This window comes from Mastomys coucha, unplaced genomic scaffold (genome assembly GCF_008632895.1).
Source record: "Mastomys coucha isolate ucsf_1 unplaced genomic scaffold, UCSF_Mcou_1 pScaffold14, whole genome shotgun sequence".
In the NCBI taxonomy this organism is placed as follows: domain Eukaryota; kingdom Metazoa; phylum Chordata; class Mammalia; order Rodentia; family Muridae; genus Mastomys; species Mastomys coucha.
The window spans coordinates 65,273,131-65,297,159 of NW_022196896.1; the positions used below are offsets into that span (position 1 = coordinate 65,273,131).

Here is a 24,029-nt window from a genome sequence, read left to right on the forward strand (position 1 = left end):
ATCCAGGATCCCCTGCCCAAGGGTAGCTCCACCCACAATGGGTGGAGACTTTCTGCATCAGTCACTAAGAACATGCCCTATAGACTTGCCTACAGTCTGGTCTTATTGAGGTTCCCTCCTCTCCAGTGACTCTAGCTTGTGTCAAGTCGACATAAAACTATCCAGCACAATTCTCTACCCATTTGAAACTCAGCGACAACTTAAATACTGTCAGCTATTAAGATAAATCAGTGATATATATAAAATTTGAGCTATGTCATAAAGGCTGTCAAACATCTAATGCTGGCAGGTAAAAAGAAACATCTCCCCACTGGACGTAATGAGAAAAAAAATCTCGTTAAAAACTAAGACATAGTTTTTGCCTAGTTTAATTTCTATTAACTGGATTCCAACTTTTATTAATCCTCTCCCCTTAGATGAGTCCAACTGTCAGTGACCCTTTCTTAGATCATCACCCACATGCTTGACCGAAGAGCATCTGAGACTGTGACTTCGGAGGCTGTGAGCAAGCATGGCCTGCACAGACCACAGTATGCTCAGAAACAGGCTGAATCTCAGTTTGAAAAATACTTGATGAGCCATGGTGATACAGCTTGCTAAAGCAAAGAAATCCAGAGAGGCAAAGCCTGCCCTCTGCTCCTGGCAGGTTGATCCGAAGCCAAGAGCCAGCAAGAATTTCCTGTGAACATACGTCTATTATGGGAGCTTAAGTTGGTTTATGAGCAATACAAAACACCATACAGAACACTTCCCGCCACCCTTGCCTATTAACGTATCTACAGAAAATTTGTTTAAACAACTGTGACTAGTGTCCTTTAGGCCGGAGAGTTGAACCTTTCTGGTATCTGCTGGAGATTGGGGGGTGAGGTAGGGTGGGCCTCCTTTGAAGAAAGCTCAACCTGTGAGCACTCTGAAAGTACTGGGCCACATTTGCCAAGTCTCTTCAATGGGACTCCTGGCCCCTCCCTCTGTGGCTGGGGTCATATCGTTGGGCCCTCAGAGTTGCTCTCTAAGTTGAGCATTTTGCCTAAGACATTTTAAACAGCAAATGGAAACTATATAAAAGAGGAGGAATCACTCATCTGTGAACTGAAAACTGGGATATGCATATTTCAGGGATGGGATGCTTGGACAGTGGAGAATTAAATAGACATAAAAAGCAAAGAAGGGCTGGAGAGGGCTCAGCCAATAAGCTCAAGGACCAAAGATTAAATCCCCAGAATGGGGCAGAGGAACAGGTCCAGCAGCACTTGCCCCAAATCCCAAGGCTGGGGATGAGGAGGCAAGAGGAACCCCCATCTTGTTTTTAAAAGCTAAGGTGGAGGGCTGAAGAGCTGGCTCAGAGGTTGAGAGCACTGACTGCTCTTCCAGAGGTCCTGAGTTCAATTCCCAACAACCACATGGTGGCTCACAACCATCTATCTATAGTGAGGTCTGATGCCCTCTTCTGACATGCAGACATATATGTAAGTATAACACACTGTGTATATAATAATAATAACAACAACAACAACAACAACAACAACAACAACAAGCTAAAGTGAGTGGAGTGTGACAGAGGAGACACCTGACTTTGACCTCTGGCTTATACATGCCTTTTAAACCTAGGACTTGGGAGGCAGAGGCAGGTGGATCTCTGTGAGTTGGAGGCCATTTTAGTCTACAGAGGTCCAGGCCAGATAAGACCACATAGTGAAACCTTGTTGGGGGTTGGGGGGAGAAGGAAAGATATCGAGCAAACAAACAACTCAAAAAGAGATATTTTTTCTATGTGTTGAAATTCAAATGAATCCTAAAGGCACATTATATAAAAGAAATCATAACACAAAGGACCATATATATATATACATATATATACATATATATGTGTATAGTACAACTGCATTTACAAGAAACATCTTGGAAATCTATGACAGGTGGCTCGGGTTTAGGGAAACAGAGGAGTGGGTTTTCTTTTCGGGTTGTGAAACAGTTCTAAAACACTCCGCATGGCAGCATCCGGCTTGACTGAAGCGAGTGAGCTGAATATAACATGAATCACAAACCAGCACTTTACACTGTGCATACAGCAATGAGGAAGGTCAAGGTTGCTCTGACTCGCTCGGGGTAGATAGACAGAAGCTGAATATATATGTGCAAGGGTGGGGCCTAAGAGGCCATGACGTCAGCAGGAGCCGGAAGCCTCATGCTCCTTCCTCCACCAGAAAAATTTCAACTGGCAATCTCAGAGACTCCAATATCTGGAGAATTACTAAAGTGTGGCCCCTCCTTTAGCCCAAGGCCATATGGAGAGGAGGTCCCGAGGTTCAGTTCTCTAAAAGAAGAATCTAGATGCCCTAACATCTTGAGAAATGTTCCAGGATGCCCATTCTAATCTCATCTGGGGGACACTAGCTATAATTGAATAACTATAGCAGCTAAGATGGATGGAATCAGAGGAAGAAGTGGAGTCACTGTGGCAAGCAAGTGCCGTCACACTGTCATGGTGGTACCTCTGTGCAACTGCCATCTGCAGCACCCGATCTAACAGCTGGCACGGCAGTCTGCTCACCCAGCTAAACTGGTCACTTTCAGAAACACTGGGGAAACTCAGATTAGCCTGAGTCCCTAAACAGCTGGTCTTCATGCCCAGTCAGAGCCCATCCCAGTGGCTCTACCCCAACAGAGAGACGCTCACCTCTGTCACTAGCACACACCAGACATGCTTGCCCCAAACAGCCACAGCAGCAGCTCCTGTCAGCCAAAAAAAGCCTTCCAAAGACCTAAGGACAAGATTCCCAGCCCCACACTCTACAAAGTAGCTCTGGGCCACAGCTGTATGTGTAACTTAGACAGTCTATACCAAACCACACCACAGCTGCACCCTGGAAGTCATCTTCAAGCACACATTTTTAAGGAGCACCCGGCTCTCTGCCCGCTCATTCTGAACAGCAACTCTGCCTAACCTGGGAGCTCAGCATACACCTCTCTCCAACTGCAGATTACAATTAGTTTGATTATGAGTGCTTGGGCCAGAAGTTGCCACAGGACCAACTTGCAAGACACCCAAGCAGAGACTCCAGCAACTTGGTCCACACTTCACCAGATGGCCCATGTTAGCCCCAATAGTGTTCATTCCTGCTAAGCAACACCTAATACGGCCAGAAGAGGGAGCTGTTTCCAAACCACAAAAACTCTAGAAACAGAGATTCGGGCGGCCATTTCCACTGCCACCCCCTGGCAATGGCTGTGACAGTTCCAATCGTGAATTCTACAGAAAGAGGTCTATCAAACATGGCTGTCAAAGAATTCAGAAGAATCTTCACAAGAATATGCAAAAACAAACCTGCCCATGCATGGTGATTCAGGTCTATAGTTTTAGTTACTCTGGAGGCTGCCTAAGTTCAAGACCTGCCTAAGTAACTTAGTAAGATCCTGTCTCAGGAAACTAAGCATCTCAGTGCATACGCCAACATCCATGTACTGGGCAGATGTAGTCATCAGTGAAGTCCAAACCCAACTATCAAAACTCAAAAGCAAAGTAAAAAACCCTGAAAGCAGAAAGAGATAAGAAATCTAACACATATAAAGAATATCAATACAGCTACCAAATTTCTAACAGGAATCATACAAGACAGGAAAATGGCAAAATATATTCAAGGAATTGAAGGAAGAAAGATGACAAGATCATCCTGCACAGCTGCCTTTCAGAAATGAAGAAACAGGACTGGTAGGGTGGCTCAGTGGTACGGCAATGTGCTGCCACGTTTGAGTTCAATTCCCAGAGAAAGAGAGAATGGATCAAGGAGAACCCATCCCCAGAAGTTGTCCTCTGATACCCTGTGCACAGCACAAACGTCTAAATTCACTATAAACAAGTGGGGGATGGGACCAAAGTCCATTACTTTACAGCACAGGCCAGGGAAAGTTCTTTCGAGCTAAAATGAAAGTCCTCTGACCATTAGGGGCTGGAGAGACGGCTCGGTTCTTCTGGGAGGCCTGGCTTGTGATTCTCAGCACCATCTTTTGGGCTCCTTGGACACTAGGCATGCAAGTAGTAGACAGACATATCAGCAGGTAAACACCCATACACATTTTTTAAAAAAGATTTTGTTTATTTATTTTATGTATATGAGTACACTGTACCTGTCTTCAGACACACCAGAAGAGGGCATCGGATCCCATTACAGATGGTTGTGAGCAACCATGTGGTTGCTGGGAATTGAACTCAAGACCTTCGGAAGAGCAGTCAGTGTTCTTAACTGCTGAGCCATCTCTCCAGCCCCCATACACATTTTTTAAGGCACAGAAGATGTCAAAGAACAAACTTGGTGGTAAATGGCACGTGAAGCATTCTCTAGGACTGTGCTGGCATATTTAAAGCCATCAGCCCTTAGTACAAAGTTTATTAACTATAGTAACACAAACCACCCAGAAAACACAAGGAAATGGTGGAAAGTCTCCAATCAGAGGTGTGCGTGGGCGGGGCAAAGGCTTAGAGCTGTGTGTGCACCGCCAGCGTCAGGCTGTCAAGTTGTTCTATGGGAGCCTCACAGAAACTGCAAAGCAAAATGCTTCAGCAGAGGCAGGAAACAAAACCAGAAGGTACTCAGAGCGCTCAACTACATGAAACCACAAAGGCAGTAATACAGAACACAGTCCCAGCTGAGCCAGAAAAACCACGAGAAAGATGGCAGAGGAATTCTTGCCTATCAGTGAGTGCTGTGGATGGAAACAGACTTGGGTCTCCAATGAGAAAGAGTGACCAAGTAGATTAATTTTCTCTCTCTCTCTCTCTCTCTCTCTCTCTCTGTGTGTGTGTGTGTGTGTGTGTGTGTGTGTGTCTGTCTCTTTCTCTGACACACACACACACACACACACACAAACACACACACACACACATACCAGTATGCTGCCTCATGCTAGCTTTGATTACATATACAGAAAGTGAAGAAATTCAAAAGATGCTCTAGGCAAAGGGAGACCAGGAGGGACCAGAGACTACCTGTACTTTAGTAGTAAACTCAGTAAACAAAGTTGGCAGGAAAGACTGATTACCAGTCAAAGGTCATCACTGAGGCTGAGACAGGTGGATCTCTGAGATGAGACTGGACTCCACAGTGCAGACCAGCCAGGGCTACACAGTAATGCCCTGCCTCAAAGAAAAGCTGTTGTTATATCATAAGAAATTGGATTCATGTACAACTTTAAATACTCATGAATTTCCCATCGGACCACATACCACACGAAAGGATCTGAAGAGGCCACTAAGGCCGGCCGGCTCAGATCTTATTTGACTTGAGCTCTGGAAGTGTTGGGCTTCATGCTCTTTGTCCTCTTGCCTTAGGGTGACTCCTCTGAGCCTAGTGTCCTGACACAGCAAAGGCTGCCTCGGGCTGTTTCTATATAGCGTCCTCCTTTCAGAACCCTCAGGTTGTTTTGCCTGAGATTTTTCCAGCAGCTCAGTTCAGTATTCTTCCTTCTGTACTGACGTAGAATGCTATCACCAGGTAGAAGCCAGGGCTCACGGCATTTATTTCTGTCTCTTGGACAGCCTTACCCGGTGTAGTCTACTGTCTAGTGTCTCAGAATGGTCAATTGGACATTCCTCATCTCTCTAGCTGCTTATGTCAGAAGGTTCACTGTCACCAGAAACACACTTTATTTTACATACTAAAGAGCCAGTGAGAATTCCAGAAAAATCATTTGTACCTGACAATCAGCAGGACCAAGAGGACAGACAGTGTATTCAAAAATGGGGTTGAAGCCAGACAGTGGTGGCGCACGCCTTTAATCCCAGCACTTGGGAGTCAGAGGCAGGTGGATTTCTGAGTTCAAGGCCAGCCTGGTCTACAGAGTGAGTTCCAGGACAACCAGGGCTACACAGAGAAACCCTGTCTCAAAAAAACAAAAAACAAAAACCAAAACAAAACAAAAAACAACAAAAAATGGGGTTGAGAGCTTATGAAAACAAAAAACAAAAATCTTGTTTCCTGGTCTGAAACTAGAGTATTACTGCCCACATAAATACTTCAATGTTTTAACTTCAAACAAAGGAAAACACATACCACAGTATTTTTGTGAACTTTACTAGTTTCTAAAATGGTCATGTGCTGTAATATAGTGAGTCGGAAAGAGGAAGTTAAAAGGCTAAAAAATTTTAAAAAATCGACTACTTCTTCATTTGAATTACCTGTTCTAGCCTTTCTGTCTCCTCCCATCCACAGATGACAGCAGACATTCCCACACAGGCCCCAGCACTCTCTCCGTTCAAATCCACTCATAAACTGACCTCTTCTGGGACCTCTTGGGACAGCCTAGACCAGAACTTGCCTGGATCATGGCAATGGTCCCTGTCCTTACTAAAGCCGCCAGTGGAGCCTTTCAAATGGCAGGCCTTGACACATCAGCAAGGCCTGTAACCACGGTGCGTGCAGTTGTGTGAACCTGTCATTCAAGCTGAGACATTCAAGCTGAGACGCTATCACACGGGTGACCAGGACTCACAAGACTGTCCAAATTCCTAAGGAGCTGCCTCTGTGAGAAGAAACTGTGGATTCAGGATGACTGGATGCAAACGGGGATGCCTGGGATGCTGAAACAGGGAGTGACCATAGCAGTAACAGCAAGGAATCCAAACAGAGGTCTACAGTTAGAGAGAGTACTGGTGCCTGCCAGGAGACTGGGTATGGCATGCCTTTAATCCCAGCAGGGAGCTAGCCAGGAGACTGGGTATGGCTAGCCTCTAATCCCAGCAGGGAGGCAGAGGTAGGAAGATCTCTGTTAGCTCAAGGCCAACAGGCCTACATAAGGAGGCCTCATAGAAAAACAAAACAAAACAGAGTATTGAACCCACAGGGTGGCTCAAAGGGTAAAAGCACCTAGCAAGGAACAAAGTATTTATCTGTGCTCTGACCTCTATGTGACACAGAACACACGCACACACAGAGCCCCTCACACACCACAAACACACAACATAAACACCACACACACAACACAACATACACATACACACCACCACACACACATACATGCACACTATACACACACACCATACACACACCACACACAACACCACACACAACACACACGCACACATACACCACACACACACAAATGCAGGGGAGCACACACAGCTCATATATACACTCACAAAAGGGGGGGGAGAATGTAACTTTGAAAGTTTTTTTTAAAATTAACTGATGTTAATGTCCTAATCTTGGTAACTATTGTAGCTACTTAAGCTGCAACATTACAACGGAGGAACACTGTACAACTTTTTAAAACCTTTCTCTAACTGTAACTCCAGTAGCCTCTGAGGGTACCAGGCACACACAGAGCTCACATACATACACATAACTTTAAAAAATAATAAGAGATATTATGATATGTCAAGTGTCTTCTCTACTTGAAACTTTCAGGGAGCTTTCCATGTGGGAGCGATGTTCAACAAGCCTGATTCCCTCCCCTCAGTCAACGTCCCATGCTTTATTAGAACATGACTGGAACCTTCACTGTATATGATCCACGGCTATTTGCAGGCTAAACACGGGGAGTTCTAACATATGATGACTACAATCTATCTATGAATGACTCATAAAACTGAAAATATGTACCATTGGCTATTACAAAAAAAAAATACCTGCCAGCCCCCTTGACTTGGCACAAAAGCAGAGTTGTGTGATGACCTAGAAAATTCCACATTCCTTCATCCTATCCCTCTGGACCACCCCCTACTGAGCTCCAACATTCACAGGCCTCCTTCTGACCCCAGGAATGCTGTGGTCACACATCTAAGCTGTGGGGCAGTGAGCTGTGCCTAGATGATCTGGTCCCTGGTTGAGCTCAGGCTTAAAACCCTGGAGACTCAGCAGGTGACTGTCGCCTGCAAGAGACCTCAGGTGTTTGGCCACACCCTCTGGGCTCCTGGCTCCTGTCGAAGCTACATCCCTCCCACCTCACCCCTGCAGAGAGGTCTGTGGCCATCAGTCACCAGGAGCAGCACCCAGCTGGGCCACAGATCTCCGTGAAAATCCTCCAGTACACAGGCCCACACTACGCCAATAAGCCCACTCCACAGCAGCCACATATCGTCGCCCTTTCTTCCATTCCCTAACCCATTCATCCTCCACGGAGCTCCCAAACATCTGCCGTGCTACACAAATGAGCTTCATCATCTCCAGAGTTTTCTATGGAAAGGTATTTTAACTCCTTGATGTACCCACCAAGGATCACTTCTTCTGGTTGTATCGTGACTGAACTCCAGGGGATATGAATAAATACATTTCTCAGTCACCATTTATGTGATTTATAACTAACATGTATGTATATAAATATCTTAAGGGTTTAGCTGCTGAAAAGCAACAGGCCAAGATACTACTGATGCCCAAGTATGGTCATGCACAGTTTAAAATCCAGACGGCTGACTGGGCAGAGCGCCTTCCACACTGTACAAGCTCTGACCTCCCTCTCCACCTGCTCCATCCTGGCTCTATTTTGCTGCTTTAACTACTTTTCCTCCCAACTCCTTCTCTTGGCAGCTGCATTTGACACCAGAGGCCACAGAACTGATCAACGAGTATCTTTATGACTGGACTGAAACTCCCCCTAATCACAGGGCAAATCACCCCTCAATTGGAGGCAATTACTTCCATACCATTATATAGGAACTTAGAAAGTATTCTGATCTAAGTGAAAAAACCTAAAGGGCATGTCAACACGTATGGGGTGTAGGGGCTGGGGAGATGGCTCAGCAGTTAAGAGCACTTACTGCTCTTGCGGGGGACCGGAGTTCGATTCCTGGCACCTATACCAGACAGTTCACAACAACCAACTCTAACTCCAGCTCTTGAGTGATGTGCCACTTCCAGTCTCTGCGGGTACCACACGTGTGCACATTCCCATTCATATTCATATTCATTCATACCCTCTCTCCCTCTCTTTAAGCTTAGAAAAAAAAGAAGTTGAGATATAGCTAATATTGTACTGAGAGGGAGCTTATAGCTTGGAATTGCTTATATTACTAAAGAAAAAAATTCCCACAACAATCTCTGCATTCATCTTAAAAAAAAAAAAAAGCAAAAAAGTAATAGTAAAAGAATTGTGGCTGTGAGACAGGACAGAGTCAGAGGGTCTGTGTGTCCTCCACATGCCAGCCAGCCTGAGCCCCACGACTTCGGAGGTCTCAGAGGTGGGCAATGTAGACAGGATAGAAGTTCACAGCCAGAACAGAAGTCAGGGAGTCAACTGTACCACTGCACGCACTGCTCAGCAAGCCGCACATCAAACTAGAAATTAATCTCCCCTCCAAAACAGAGGGCCAATGTACAAACTTCAGTTCAGGAAATATATCTGTCATTATCCCCAGCACCTGCTTCATGGTGGTACTTCAATAAACACTCATTCAACAAGAGAAAGAGCCTGAGAAAACATAATCCCAGTGAGAGCCATGGCTGAGGCTGGCAATACACCCTACGTACATACTTCAGGGGAGGAAAAGTATAAAAATACTCAGGCAACTAGTCTCACCAAAAGCACACTCACAAAGCGAGGGTCTAACAGGAAAGACTGAACCTTAGAAAGCTTTGGAGTGCCTAAGAGAGTCAGCAGGGGCTTCCATGTTCCTTCCTGGAAATCACATCCCATTATCAGCGAGATGCAGACAGAAGAACCACATGCTTCATTTTGAAATATTAACAACTGACATTCTCAGGCTCATGAGGGCGTGGCTTTGTCTCAATGACCAAGGTGACTAACAAGAAGAGCTCTATGGCTGAAGGAAAGTTGGCAAGTTTATTTTTATAAAGTAGTAGTAGTAGTAGTAGTAGAGGTAGTAATATAATTATTGCCTAGGTGCCTAGAACACATCTTTATCCCGTCAGCCAGTAGCCTAAAAACCCATACCCTCAGGGCTGGTGAGATGGCTCAGCAGGTAAGAGCACCGACTGCTCTTCAGAAGGTCATGAGTTCAAATCCCAGCAACCACATGGTGGCTCCAACCACCCGTAATGAGTTCTGACCCCCTCTTCTGGTGCGTCTGAAAACAGCTACAGTGTACTTACATATAATAAATAAATAAATCTTTAAAAAAAAAAAACCCATACCCTCAATGACTCATAAAAATGCAAGTAGAATACAAAATAATAAGAAAAAAGGTTTCTGAGTAGAGTCTATCAACAAACTTATTGAGAGAGAACAGAAGACAGAGGGAGGGAAGAGGGAGAGGAGGAAGGAAAAGAAACTTGCAAGCAATGACTTGACCAATAACTTAAGGAAAAGAACAAACAAAAAACACACACACACACTCAACTGAAGATGTTGCCACAGAGAAGCCACTGCAATGATTCTGAAGGTGTTTGGAAACACAAAGGGCTTCAATGTCTGAAGCAATCCTGAAGAGACCAAAACTGTAGACCAATACTTCACGCCAACCTACAGGAGGCATGAGATTTAGCTCCAAAGCCAGATAATGAAATACAACAGGAAAACAAACACACACACACACACACACACACACACACACCCCTATCAGTCACTTTGTTTTCAATAAATATGTCAGAGAGACCACAGTGTCCTCTCAACACAGGCAACTGTGATAATGAAAGGATGTCAGTTGGAACTTTCACATTACCTTATACCTTAAGAAACTAACTCAATAGAGCATAGTCCTAATGTAAAGGTGAAAAGCATGACCGTTTTCAGAAGGATCACAGTGGGCGGAGTTCTCTCATAGCAATAAATAATCAAGAAAGTGCCCTCATGTACATGCCCACAGGTCAACTGGATGGAAGCAAATCCGTCAACCCAGGTTCCTACTTCCAAGTATGTAAGTTTGTCTCAAGTTGACAAAAAAGTAACCATGACAACCATCTGGGACCTCAGAGACAGTTGTTCACAGAAGCTTCACTGAGATGAGCTTTTCTCAATCAGGACAGGAGGAAGAACATCCAAAGGACAACAGTGTTTGCTCAACACTGATAACTGCAGCAGGAAGCCAGAACAGAATGAGGAGGAGGGGAGAACGGAATACATCAGGCCGGTGCAGAAAGCCCGGCAAACCTAACAAACAGGGCAGGGGCAGCATCTCACAGCACCACACAGCCATCTCACCCTGAAGCTAAACGTAACCCAAAAAGCAGATTAATCTGATAACAGACCCAGAAGCCTGTGTATTAATGCCGTGGAATGCACTAAGAAAGATAGTCTAACAAGTTAGGCAGCTGGGACAGAGGAAGGGCATAGAGGAAAGAGCAAACCCACCAACTTTAGCATATGCCGTAGTAGGAAATTCTCTAAAGACCACCTAAGAAACCAGAGAAAGGCTCAATACAATGTTGCGAAGTGGGAACTGGAGTGGGGAAGGACATGTACTAATGTACACCTGTGGGCCCAGCTATCTGTGAGGCTGGTGCAAAAGGGTCACTAGCTCAAGGCCTCCCAGGTACCTCTTTCAAACCAAAGGGTTTTCTTTAAAAGCCTGGTTATATCACTCATCCTAGCAAGCCTGAGGCCTTGAATCCAATCAGAGTGAGTGGGAAGAGGAGGAGGAGGAGGAAGAGGAAGAGGAGGAGGAGGAAGAGGAGGAGGAGGAGGAAGAAGAGGAGGAAGAGGAGGAGGAGGAGGAGGAGGAAGAACACGGGAGTGACCAGGAACACTCTAAGCTCAGAGCTAAGCAAATTTTAAAGTGATTCGGGAAGGAAGAGAATTAAGTATGAGGAATACTAGAAAAACAAGTCAAAAGAGAGTACACAAAACAATGTCATGCAGTGAGACTCACTCAACCCCAAACCACTAATAAATGTACCAATGAATTCAAAATTACTGGCTGAAGCCAGGTGTGGTAGCATACACCTCTAAATTCTCAGTACTGGAAAGGTAGAGGCAAGCAAGTTTGAGCCAGCCTGGTTTAGTGAGTTCCAGGCCAGCTAGGGCTACGTAGTGAGACAAAACATTAACTACATTCATTAATTTAATTAACTAACTAAAACTTTAGCTGGATTCAAAGCTCATCTTAACTGACCATTAAAATGAGCTTTGAAAGACCTATATTCCTAATGATGTAATATTGTCACTTACAAGACAAAACTGTAAGAGAAGAATTTAAAACATTAGCAAAGGTAGTTAACTCGCCTCTCAGTCCAAATCAGTCTTTCCAAGGCCTTGGCAATCATAATTGTCAACAACATCCCTGCTTCTCAGTCATGTAAGCTGAACTGTGCCTGACACTGCCTCAAAAATCCACGCACTCTCTCTAATCCACTAAAAGAGCATCTAACTGCCAACGCAGCTATACAACCACATGAACTTCCTGTTCTGTTTGGTGGCCGTCTATAAAATTCAAGTTGTTTTTTTTTTTTTAAAAAAAAAAAACAAAAAAAACAAAAAACTAGATACAGCCCCATCAGATAGGATCTTAGCTGCAACCAGCAGAAACTGCAAGCATAGCTGTGAGGGTTTGTATATAGCTTGGCCCAGGGGAGTGGCAATATGAGGAGGTGTGGCCTTGCTGGAGTAGGTATGTCACTGTGGGTAACTGGCTTTCAGACCTTCCTTCTAGCTTCCTGGAAGCCAGTCTCCTAGCTGTCTTCAGAAGAAGAGGTAGAACTCTCAGCTCCTCCAGCCCCATGTCTGCCTAGATGCTGCCAGGCTTCCCACCATAATGATAATGGACTGAACCTCTGAACCTATAAGAGCTCCAATGAAATGTGGCCATGCATTTATAAGAGTTGCCTTCATCATGGTGTCTGCTCACGACAATGAAACTCTAACTAAGACACTAGGCAACGACAGCAGCAAAAGATTTACTGAAAGCTGGCCCGGGTGAACGCATGCAGCTGGGGTTGGGATGAGGAACCAGGCTGGGAAGACAGAAATAAAGAAAGTCACAGTGAAGGCAGGCATCACAGAGCAGGGAACAAAGACAAATCAATGGCATCGAAGACACCATCTGTCACCAGAATGTCTGTCTGATCCCCGCTCCCTTATATTTTATTTATTTATTTACTTATTTATATATTTTTGGTTTTTTGAGATCAGGTTTCTCTGTGTAGCCCTGGCTGGCCTGGAACTCACTCTGTAGACCAGGCTGGCCTCGAACTCAGAAATCCGCCTGCCTCTGCCTCCCAAGTGCTGGGATTAAATGCGTGCGCCACCACCGCCTGGTTTATTTTGAATATGTATTTACTTACTTGGAAAGAGTAGACATGCCATGGTGCCCATGTAGAGGTCAGAGGGTAACTCTAAATACTATAATTAAACTCTAAGTTTAAAAAAAAAAATCTGAAAAAGGACTTAGATCACACAAAGAACCCTCCAAAGCAACTAGAGCCCGTCCCTCTCTCTATCCCTTCTGAAGTTCCGAACTGAGAGAAACAAAGGCCAAGAGCATAGCTAGTGATTACTCTCTCAAAGATAAACATCTTTTGGTCCTTTCAAAAAAACAAAAAATAGGAGCTGGAGAGATGAATCTGTGGTTAAGAGCACTAATTGCTCTTTCAAAGGTCCCAGGTTCAATTCCCAGCATCCACATGGCAGCTCACAGCTATCTGGAGTGGAGTTAACTCCACTCTATGGGATCCAACAACTCCTTCTTCTGGCCCCCAATGATAGCAGGTGTGCACGCAACACCCAGACACAGATGCAGGCAAAGCATCTATATACATATAAATACCTTGATCTTTCTCTGGGGTCTAGCCAGGTAAGTGTAGTCCTCACATCCTGGAAATGTCTGTCTGCAACGGACGGAGCCCATGACAGAAAACCACAACCCATCAATACGCAGAACTGTGGAGCCCAGCCTATTCACAATACAACTCCTGTACGGAGGGCTCAGGGACTGCTTCATGAAAGGGGTAGAGAAACTAGGAGGTAGAAAAATGGAGTTTACTCTGAGATCGTGTCTCATAAAACTGTCAGAAGCCACACCCAAAGTCTCATCAGCATGGCTGCCTAAACACTGAACAAGGCCAGCAACAACAGACTCGGATGAGGGAAGGTCCACAGGCCTCAACCTTGCACGAAGAGCTGCAGGCCACTGCGGAAGGCTGAGGTCTTGAGAAAACCGGTCTGCCCCAGGGAAAGTGCATGGATCTGTTATCCAATACCAAATGGTCAACCCTGAAAACACACCTGAGTGACATTATACACATCAAGCAGGCTGTATTTATGTTTTTGGGGTACATGCAACCTATAGTACACACACGTACATATAACCCCTATATATAACAGCAATTAATGAAAAATGAAGCCATGAGTTTGAAAGAATGCAAGAAAGGGTATATGAGAGACATTGGGAGAGAGGAATCTCAAAACCCAAAATAATTTAAAAAATAAGAGTGAATACTTTAAATTTTAAAATGAAAACTAAGTAACATACAAATAAAAATACAAAGAGAAAAAGTGGCATTAAGGAAAGAGAGATGACCCATGGTGACTTACACGTTCTCTTTATAGACCAATACTTTAAAAAACAGTCTTTCCTATTCTTGGCTGGCTCTGAACTTCTAGCGATCCTCCTGTCTCGGTCTCCTTAGGCCTGAGTTAACAGGCATACACAAAAATGCCCAGCATCTCCAGAATCTTTTCATTCTTAATCTCTCCTCATATATTTAAACTAGAGGTATTCATAGAAATCCCTTATTTGCCTGAAAAAAAATGTTTTTTTTTTTCATCTTTGCCTATTAGCACTATCCGTAATTTAACTGGGAGACCAGAGGTAGCCTCACAGAAGGTGATCAGCCTCACAGGATGGAGAAAGAAGGGAGCGGAAAGGAAGACGCAGACTGCGGAGTAACACACATAGAACAGAGAACACACAGATCTACCACGCACAGGATTAGCACTGCACAGAGAACTCCTGGCAACACATGAAGACCTGCAAGAGCAGCAGCTTAAGGAGACTAGACTCATTAAGTTCTGGACAAATGAAGAGTTGCCTGTCTTAGTTACTGTTCTATCACTGTGAGGAGACATCATGACCAAGGCCAATGATTACAAGAGAAAGCATTTAACCGGGGGCTGGCTTACAGTTTCAGAGATTCAGTCCATTATCACAGTGCATGCAGGCAGACCTGGGAACAGTTGCTTAGAACTACATCCTGATCCACAGGTAAAGGGGGAGACTCTTGGTTCAGCATGGGATTTTGAAACCTTAAAGTCCACCCCCAGTGACACATTTCCTCCAACAAAGCCACACCTCTTAATCCTTCTAATCTTTTCAAATATTGCCACTCACTGATGATGAAGCATTCAAACATATGAGCCTATAGGGGCCATTCTTATTCAAACCACTACAGTGCTCATTAGACACGTATGTCATTATCAAGTAGAAAACAGACATTTGTATGATGTTATCAAGTAGGCAAGTAGAAATCAGGAGCTGAGGAAGAGTCTGGAGATCTCCAGTCATCTTGTGCACAAAGCATGTTCAAGGCCACAGAAGATGGACCTGTTACTGGTGCCAGACAAACATCTAGGGAAACACTTCTAACTGGCCTATCGAGACTCAACCAGACTCAACAATGACTTTAAACTGCCTAGTGGCTGAACCACTGTGATTCTTCTCTTCAGGATACACTTTCTGCACCGAAATTCTATGGAGAAATATGGACAACCACTGCTGTCCAAGAGAGGGCTTTTCAGAGAGGGCACTGCTGACACAGCCTGGCCTGCTCAGTTCCCAGCTTCTCTCCATGAATGCTCACAGTGCTTCCCTGAAGGAATGCTGAGCACTAACAGGGCAAAGGCATGATTACCACACAAACTGAAGGGAATGGAGGATCTGGACAAGGAAAGCAACCACCTCAAGAGGCAGAATGTACCCCTGGATGCAGGTCCTCTGATGATACACAGAGATGTCACCTTAGTGAGCAGCTGAACAGAAGTGGCAAAGGAGACTCAAATACCTACGTCCACTCGTCTCTGAATTATTGTTTAAGCAGATAAAGAAGATTCTTTTAGTCTTAAGCCTTTCCCCATTAAAATTAATATTCTTATTGTCCATTAATTCTAACTTTATAAAAATGTCTCTGGCAGAAAGTGGGATCACCCATAATCTAGGGGCTCAAGGCACCTGCTAGCTAGTAATAGTTTGATTATATCCCAAGAATTAGTTCTTATTTTATTGATTCACATTGAAGAGTACTATGTAAATGTTTATCTGCTTAAATATATTTCTGAACTTGCAAATGTCTATGCTGAAATTCGGTGTTAGACGCACAGTGCTGAACCCAGAGCGTACTTCAACACTCATAATCATTGTTAACTGCTTTCCGTAGGAGAGGTGCCCATCCTGGGGCAGGCGCATATGATTGGCAGGTATGGTTACTTAAAATGTGAAGAAAGGTAACTTAAAAGGAAAAATAGTTATAATAAAGTTAATACAAGTAACACACTGGACAAGCTATTTCAAAGAGGAGTCTGTCCCTCATGTATGAAAACTAACAAATCAAAGCATAAAAAATAAGCAAAGTTTTTAAAAACAACTATAAATGCAAATGGTCAGAAATCACACAAACCAACATTTAATTCCATACAGTAAAGAAATCCAAATTAAATAAGAGCAATTAATTACTTTTCAGTCTAAGTTTCCAAACTGAGCTATTTTGGCAAAGGCCAAAGCGTTACTTTTTAGCCATCAAATAGAAAACACAATGTTCTAGTTTGTTTTTCTATTGCTGTGATTAAAAACAAAAAATCTGCCAGCCAGGCAGGGGTGGTCCACACCTTTAATCCCAGCACTCAGAAGGCAGAAGCAGGTGATCTGAATCTGAGTTCAGGCCAGCCTGGTCTATAGAGTGCGTTCCAGGACAGCCAGAGCTACCACAAAAAGACCTGTCTTAGAAAACAAAACAAAAAACAAAAAACCAAAAAGATACTCTTCCCAAAAGCAACTCACAGGTCACGGTTCATCACTGAGGGAGGTTAGGCCTGCTTGCTGTCTTGTTCTCTGGCTCATGCTCCAGCTTTCTTATACAACCCAGGACCACCTGCCTAGGGATGGTGCCACCCACAGTGGGCTAGGCCACCCCACACCAACATCAATCAAGACAGTCTGTCCCAGATATGGCCACAAACCAGTATGATCTCACCAATTCCTTGAGGTTTCATTGTCTTATGTGACTCTAGGTTGGGTCAAGCTAACAATAGGATCTAACCTGTAAAGACAATTACCCAGGAAAAAAGAAATGAGCTCTACCATAGACTGTTGGAAGAGGAAGTAGCTCAACTTTTGCAGTACATACTGGTCACATATGAATATTTGGGGGGGGGTGTTTCAAATTGAATATTTTATTAACATGGTAGTTATCTTTTTAACATGTACACACACACACACACACACACACACACACACTCAGAATGATCTGCCTGGGGGTGGAAAAAGACTAACTATGCCTAAGAGGAAAATGAAAACTAAAAAAGTTCCTGCAGGTTTTCATTATTGTAGGCAATTATATCCGTATCACTTACAAAGCTATTGCCTAATCTGTCCAAGCAAGCGAAGTTTGAAAGGGGGGCAAAATCTTGGGAAAATTCAACAGTGGCATAGCAGCGCTCTCAGGATGAGAAAGCTGACATAATGTGGACTTTTGCCATGAATTTTCTTTGCAAAGTATGGGGGGAAGTTTGTCAATGGGCAGGAAGTAAGAGAAGGCGGTGTGAAGTAGGCTTTTGCAGTCCATTTTCCTCACAGTATTGTGCAGGGTCATCAAGGAAATGCTTAGTCTTTCTCTGGAACCAGTTTCAGAGCTTTTCCCATTGCAATGGCCTGACCCTCATCTCGTAAGGTAAACCGTCCCATCTGAGGGAAGTCCTTAAAGGTATCCAGGCAGGTGGTTCCTGCTGTCCTTAAACTAGCAATGCATACTTGATCTTGTTTTACAAAATGGGGTCTAGGCTTACTTTTTTTCTCCTGATGTTTTGTCTACCAAGCAGATTAAGGCTGTTATTTCAACTTCCTCAATACAGGTACGAATATGCAGCACCGCATTATGCCCTGGGCAGATGAAGGGCTTGGGCTCTATAAACACTATTGGGCATCAAATGTGCATCCGGAATGACAAAGGTTATTAAGATCACAAAGGATGAAGCCTGGAAGCATCTCTTCCTCTCGGATTCCTTTTAGCCTGGTTTTGAGGTTTTCACCTGGAGCTAGAGTCCCCTTCTACATCATCAGAAAGTATCCCAAGGACGTCCACCCTGTGCTTATTTGGCATCATTACAAGCTGCTGGCCTTTACAAACAGATCCAGACTCTAGCTTTCCCAGCCTGACTGGTCCATCAACTGACCTATTGAAGTTTGGCAAATTAGCCAGATATGGAATAAATGGTAAGCCAATGTACCAAGGACAGAAATCTGATTGCTCTCATCAGTCCTGAGCAGGGCATAAAATGAATGTCCTTTTTGGGATCGAAGCCAAGTTTTTTCAAAAAATTGGTACTAGTTTCTCTTTACATTCTTCATATCTCTCATTGCTCCAGTTTACTGGTGGGTCATCCGTCTTATTAATAAGCACGATTAAATGTTTGACACCTGCTGTCTTTGCCAAGATTGCATGGTCTCTTGTCTGTCCTCCTTTTTCAAATCCAGTTTCAAACTCTCCTTTCCTGGCTGAGATTACCAGTACAGCCAAGTCAGCTTGAGAGGCACCACCTCTCAAGAGTTTCAGAGCTAGGAGCATCTACAGTTGTAAAATGCTTCTTTTCCATTTCAAAATAGGCACGGCCCACCTCTACTGCTTTACCCTTGTCTCGTTCTTCCTGATTTGTGTCGAAGGCCCAAGACAAGTACCAAGTTTCTCTGTGTTTTTCTTTAGCTTCTCGTTCATCTTTCTCAAGTGTCCTTTTGTCGACCATTCCAGTCCAATACATTATGCATTCTCCCAATGGTTGACTTGCCTGCATCGACATGCCCGGTGAATACTATACATGTTCTTTCTTAGGAGCTCCTGGTGCCACCACTGACTCAGGTTTTGGTATTTCTTCTTCCTCCTCCATCATTTCTTGGGTACTTTCCTCTGGTGGTCTTCCATCTCCTGAGGAACCACCCCCTGGCTCTGCTCCACTTATTTCTTCTTTGTGCTCCCATGAGTCTTCTGGGGATAGTGCTGTCTTCTCCATTTTTTACAACAGGTTCTGAAAGTTCCATGCTAACAGTAGAACTTGAACCTTCACACAACGACTGTTCCTGAGAGGACTCCGCAGGTTCCCAAGGGCCTCGCGCTGCTGCCTGTTCCGTGGTGGCTGCTGGCAAATGCACCAGCTGGAAAGCCACGCTGAGGTTCTCATGCTGGACCACAGAGCCGACACCGCCAGGCCCCAGCTCAGGCCTCCATATCCGTCTGGTCCCAGCAGTCGGGTGCAGAGTCTCTGCTGCTGGGATCCATGACCACCGGGCGTCAGGGGGAGGGAGTGAAGGGAAAGCAGGAAATGGAGGCGCGGGGGTGGGGGTGGGGTGGGGGGCGGTAGTCGACAGGGAGGACAACAAGACCAGGGAAGGTAGCTGGCAGCCAACAACTCAGTAGCCGGCGTCCTGGGCAGCAGCTACAGTCCAGACCGTCCACTCACAACCAGGGCGACAGCAGCTCAACCTTCCTTGTGTATTTGAAAGGATATCCTCCCACGCAGCCCCAAGCATCACCGGCAGCCTCATTGCCAACCCCACGTTTTCACATATGAATATTTTAATGTGTTTGGACACTGGAGCTTCATTTAGAAAATAGTGTCAAGTCAGTTGTACGGTTTGTACAGCAGCTACACAACACTTCATTTACATGAATACATAATTGTTGCTGACCACTGCAGGAACTCAAAAACGTACCCATGGATCATAAATTGAAAATAAAAATGACTCAGAAACAAGATTGCAGAATATTTGGAAGCCAGGAAAAAAAGAATGATGCTGGTACCTTTATTTCCCTCCCCCTGCATGAAAAAAACGGTCACAATTCAACAACATATACAAAACAACCCTCTGGTCTATGTGTATACAAGCCATAGGAAGAATTAACTTTCTGAAAACTAGTGTTTCTACTTGTATGAAGAGCAAGCAAGTTCCATTATATGTTTCTTGACTGAATTTAGTGGCACATGTGTGTTTGTCACTGAGACCATATTCATTTGAAAGGAAATGAAGAACTCTGAAGCAGTGGGACTTAGGGGCTTGATCTAGCAGTGCCACCTGAAGTTCTTCCATGTACGGGAGAAGGGTAAGGCCTGACCCCAGATCTCACTGGTGCCACAGAAGGGTTCTGTCCTAAGCGCCATGCCCAGACCTTCGCCATTCTAAAACCCAAGAGGAGAATAAGCTGATTCTCTAGAGCAGCGGTTCTCAACCTTCCTAATTTGTGGCCCTTTAATACACTTCTTCATATTGTGCTGACCCCCGCATTGCTACTCCGTAAGCGTAATTCTGCTAGTTATGAATCATAATGTAAATATCTGATATAGAGGATAGCAGATATTCGACTCCCAAAGGGGCCACAACCCACAGGTTGAGAAACACTGGTTTAAATGCTTCTAGAAACAATATTTGGTTAGCATCTTAACCCTCAGATCACATATGTTGAAAGAAATAATAAGGAATTACCTCTCCTATGAAGACGACTATAACGCAGTCCAGCTTCTCTTCAGGATACAGATTATCAATAAGGGAGTGAAGGGTTTCTACGAGGTAAGATTTAACTTCTCTCTTCACAGTAGGAATTCCCATAACTATTGAAACTGCAAAAAAAAAAATACAGAAATTATGTAAAGAGGTTTTATAACAAGGAAAGATTTCATAATAACAAGAAAAGACTTTATAATCACAAATACAGACAATATTACATGGGTAATTGATGGATTCAATTGTAGAGAAAAGAAATAAAAGGGAATAATATCTATAACCCCACAATTCCCTTCCATGTGGCTAGGCCAGGGATGTGTGCAAACAACACAGCAAATAAGAGGTACTAATCAAAGACTACGGCAAACTGGCTGCTGCAGCTGGTTACTCCACAAGCCAAGCTCAGAAACCCTGAGACGTCTTATGAATGAGACATGTTGCATCTCAGAAGCTCAAGGGACCATGAAGAAACATTGGGCAAATACGAGTCTGGGGACAAGCCACAAAATAACCAGCCAATGCTCTTTACATCATCCAGACAGAAAGGCTAAGGAAGCTTGATGGTGCAATGAAACATGGGCTGCTGAGTCAGAACAGACAGGCGCACAGTACAATCTCCAGTGACATCTAAGATTCGTTAGCAGGAGAGCAGCGGTGTGAGCTTCCTGGTTTGGGTCCCTGTGCTGAGTATGGACGGTGGAAATATTTGAGGGTGCTGGGTCCTCCCCTGGCAGAGGGACCTCTGTAAACTAAAGGTTCTATATAACACTATAAAGTTCCAGAATTATAGTTTCTGCCATACTGTTTGTTTTGAATGCAAATTTACTCCTCCTGCATGGCTGATGCATTAGGGAACAATTTGGATGTAATACGAATTTCACATTTGCTTACGTGTGATTTCTTCTCTGAGACACACAGTAGATGGACAATGGAAAAATGAACCTGGCTAAGCTGAGTTTGGAAAAATGAACTGACCTGTGCGGGAAATGCATACACCTTAAACCTCTACCAGCTGTTCCACACAGGGTTATAAGACTGCTGGATTTCAGACAACTCACCCTGGACTACTCACAACAGCCTCTGGCCTGCAGCCCTCCTGCGATCAACTCTATCAAGGAAGCCTTATGGTGTCCATATTTACCGTGGTTAATACATGCTACCCTGCTTAGGGTCTTCATGCGCAAATGAGAGGGGTCAGCATGATGACCCTAAAGCCATTACTCTCATTCTGCCACACAATTTAATCTGGCTCAGTTTGGGGGTTCCATATGTTGTGCCAACAAACTGACTTTATTTCAAAGTCTTTTTAAATTTTTTTTACCTTAAAGCCATAAAGCATTAATATTCTCGGCACTATATATACACCACAGCAAATGTTAAAAATAATCTTAAACCAGGCATGACGGTGCACTTGGGAGGCAGAAGCAGGCGGAGCTCTTTGAGTTTGAGACCAGCCTAGTTCCAGAAAAGCCAAGGCTACAGAGAGAGTTCCTGTCTCAAACAAAACAAAAGTGAATCTTAATCATAGACCAGCTTACTGGAGATGCCAAAAAATACTTAGGATTCCAAAGCCAGAAGGAAATTTAAAGACCACTACTGCTCTCTCTACCTTCATATTCTGCAGCTGAGGATACTAAGTAACAAGTAAGTTACCCTAACAAGTAAGTAACCACCCCTAAGGTCCCTCTCTTCCACTTAAGAGACAGTTGCTAGTGACTTGGAGATTATTTTACTTGTTCTGCACCTATTAGTAAAAGACAGTGTCCTAGGTGTTAGACATAAAATGGTGAACAACTTAAATTGTCTGCTTTCATGAGACTTAGGAGAGCCGAGGAAGAACATTCCAGAAGAAGAAGCAGCAGGATGCTGAAGACAGAACGATCTTGATATAATCAAGACTCGCTCAGCAGAAACAGAATGGCTCTAAGGCAGAATGAGCCTCTGAGGGGAGAGTCTGGGGTTGAGCATAGCAGTCTTGAGTTCAGTTTTGAGCAAAGGAGACTTCGTGAGGTTTCGAGTGGGGAAGTCACACCCCAATTCTAGAACTTTAAACCAGGAGAAAAATAAAATAAAAGCCTAGAAACTATCTAAATGTAGTATTTCCAATCGCCGGCTACTCAGTCTACCTTCCGTTGGAGTTACACCACGCCCTGCTTTTGGCATTCACTGTTAGTGTAGCCTTTCTTATTTCCTTCAGATGTGACATTTGTCAGTGGCTCCTCATTCCTCTGCCTGTCCCTTCAGCTTTAGCTTCCTCTTTTACTGGGCACTAGCTGCTGGTGAGCTTTGCGACTGAGCCCTGGATGATCTCACTCAGACAATTTCTTCAGCCACTTATTATTCATCATGACTCTCAGAATCAAACCTAACTCAGACTTCCCCTGCGAATCCCAGATCTATTTCCCAATCAACATGCCTCTATGTCAGCAGCTCAAAGCTCCCCCCAAAACTTAACTTGTCCAAGTTTAGTACATTCTCTTCTCTTGAAAACCAATGCTGCAAACTGCAGAGATGGTTTAATACCAAGTACAGGCTCTACAGAGGATCTGAGTGTGCTTTCCAGCACCCACATCAGGTGGCTCACAATAGCCTATAGCTCTGGACACTTCCGACCTCCCTAGGCACCACACTCACACGCAGACATCCCCTATTCAGACACATGGGTTCTATAGTTAAAAAAACAATATAAATAAATCTTAAATGATGCTGCAGAACACTTTACTCTCCTGGGTCTCAGCAAACAGTCGGCCATCTTTCAGTTACTCTGTCTGGAATTTTAGAAGTCTCCATGGCCATTCCCTCGAGCCCAAGCACCCGTCTGTCCTTGTGTGCTCAAAAATCATCCAAACCCTCCAAAGCCACCTAATATCTCAAGTGGATCCCAGGGCAAGTGCCCTGCCATTGAGCCACTCAGCCCTCTCTTCACTTCTGCTCTGAAACAGACTCTTCTAAGTTGCTCAGGTCGGTCTTGAACCTAGTCTGTTGCCCAGAGAGGTTGTGACCTCAAGTTTCCCGTCTCACCCTCCTGAGTACTTGGGAACACCTATGTCTCCAGACCCGACTTACTGGATCAACTCTTAGACGTCATATCTGAGTTTCAACCATAACTACTAACATGAAAAAGCAAACTCTTCTAACTGGTCTCCTCTAATGGCTGGGTGCTGTTTAATGGGTGTGATTCCCTCGCTCTTCCCTCCAAAATAAATCAAACCATTTGCTTCACCAGCTTAGTTTTATAGATCGCCGAGTTACTGGCCTTCTTATTGCTGGCCATGCTGTACTTGCAGATGCCACTACTTTGCCATCTGTGTTGGCTGTCCCCAGCTACCCCAGCCACTAGTGTGTGGGAGAACTTCAGAATCCAAGCCTGTCTGTCTTCAGACTAGCCAACACCAGGAGCATTGCCCCTCCCCCAAGCCTGTCAGTCTTCGGACTAGCCAACACCAGG

The 24,029-nt window shown here is 44.4% G+C and overlaps 1 protein-coding gene and 1 pseudogene across 6 annotated transcripts in view; both read right to left on the reverse strand.

The window, feature by feature from the left end:
* The window catches only part of Mgat4a (alpha-1,3-mannosyl-glycoprotein 4-beta-N-acetylglucosaminyltransferase A), a 129,372-nt gene that overhangs the window by 36,132 nt on the left and 69,211 nt on the right, over window positions 1-24,029 (reverse strand). For all 6 annotated transcript variants that reach the window (XM_031367229.1, XM_031367230.1, XM_031367231.1 and 3 more), the window contains one exon: window positions 20,564-20,697. In XM_031367229.1, the coding sequence (XP_031223089.1) occupies window positions 20,564-20,697 (134 nt within the window). The remainder of the gene's footprint in view (window positions 1-20,563; window positions 20,698-24,029) is intronic.
* On the reverse strand, window positions 16,788-19,420 carry LOC116088318 (annotated as a pseudogene).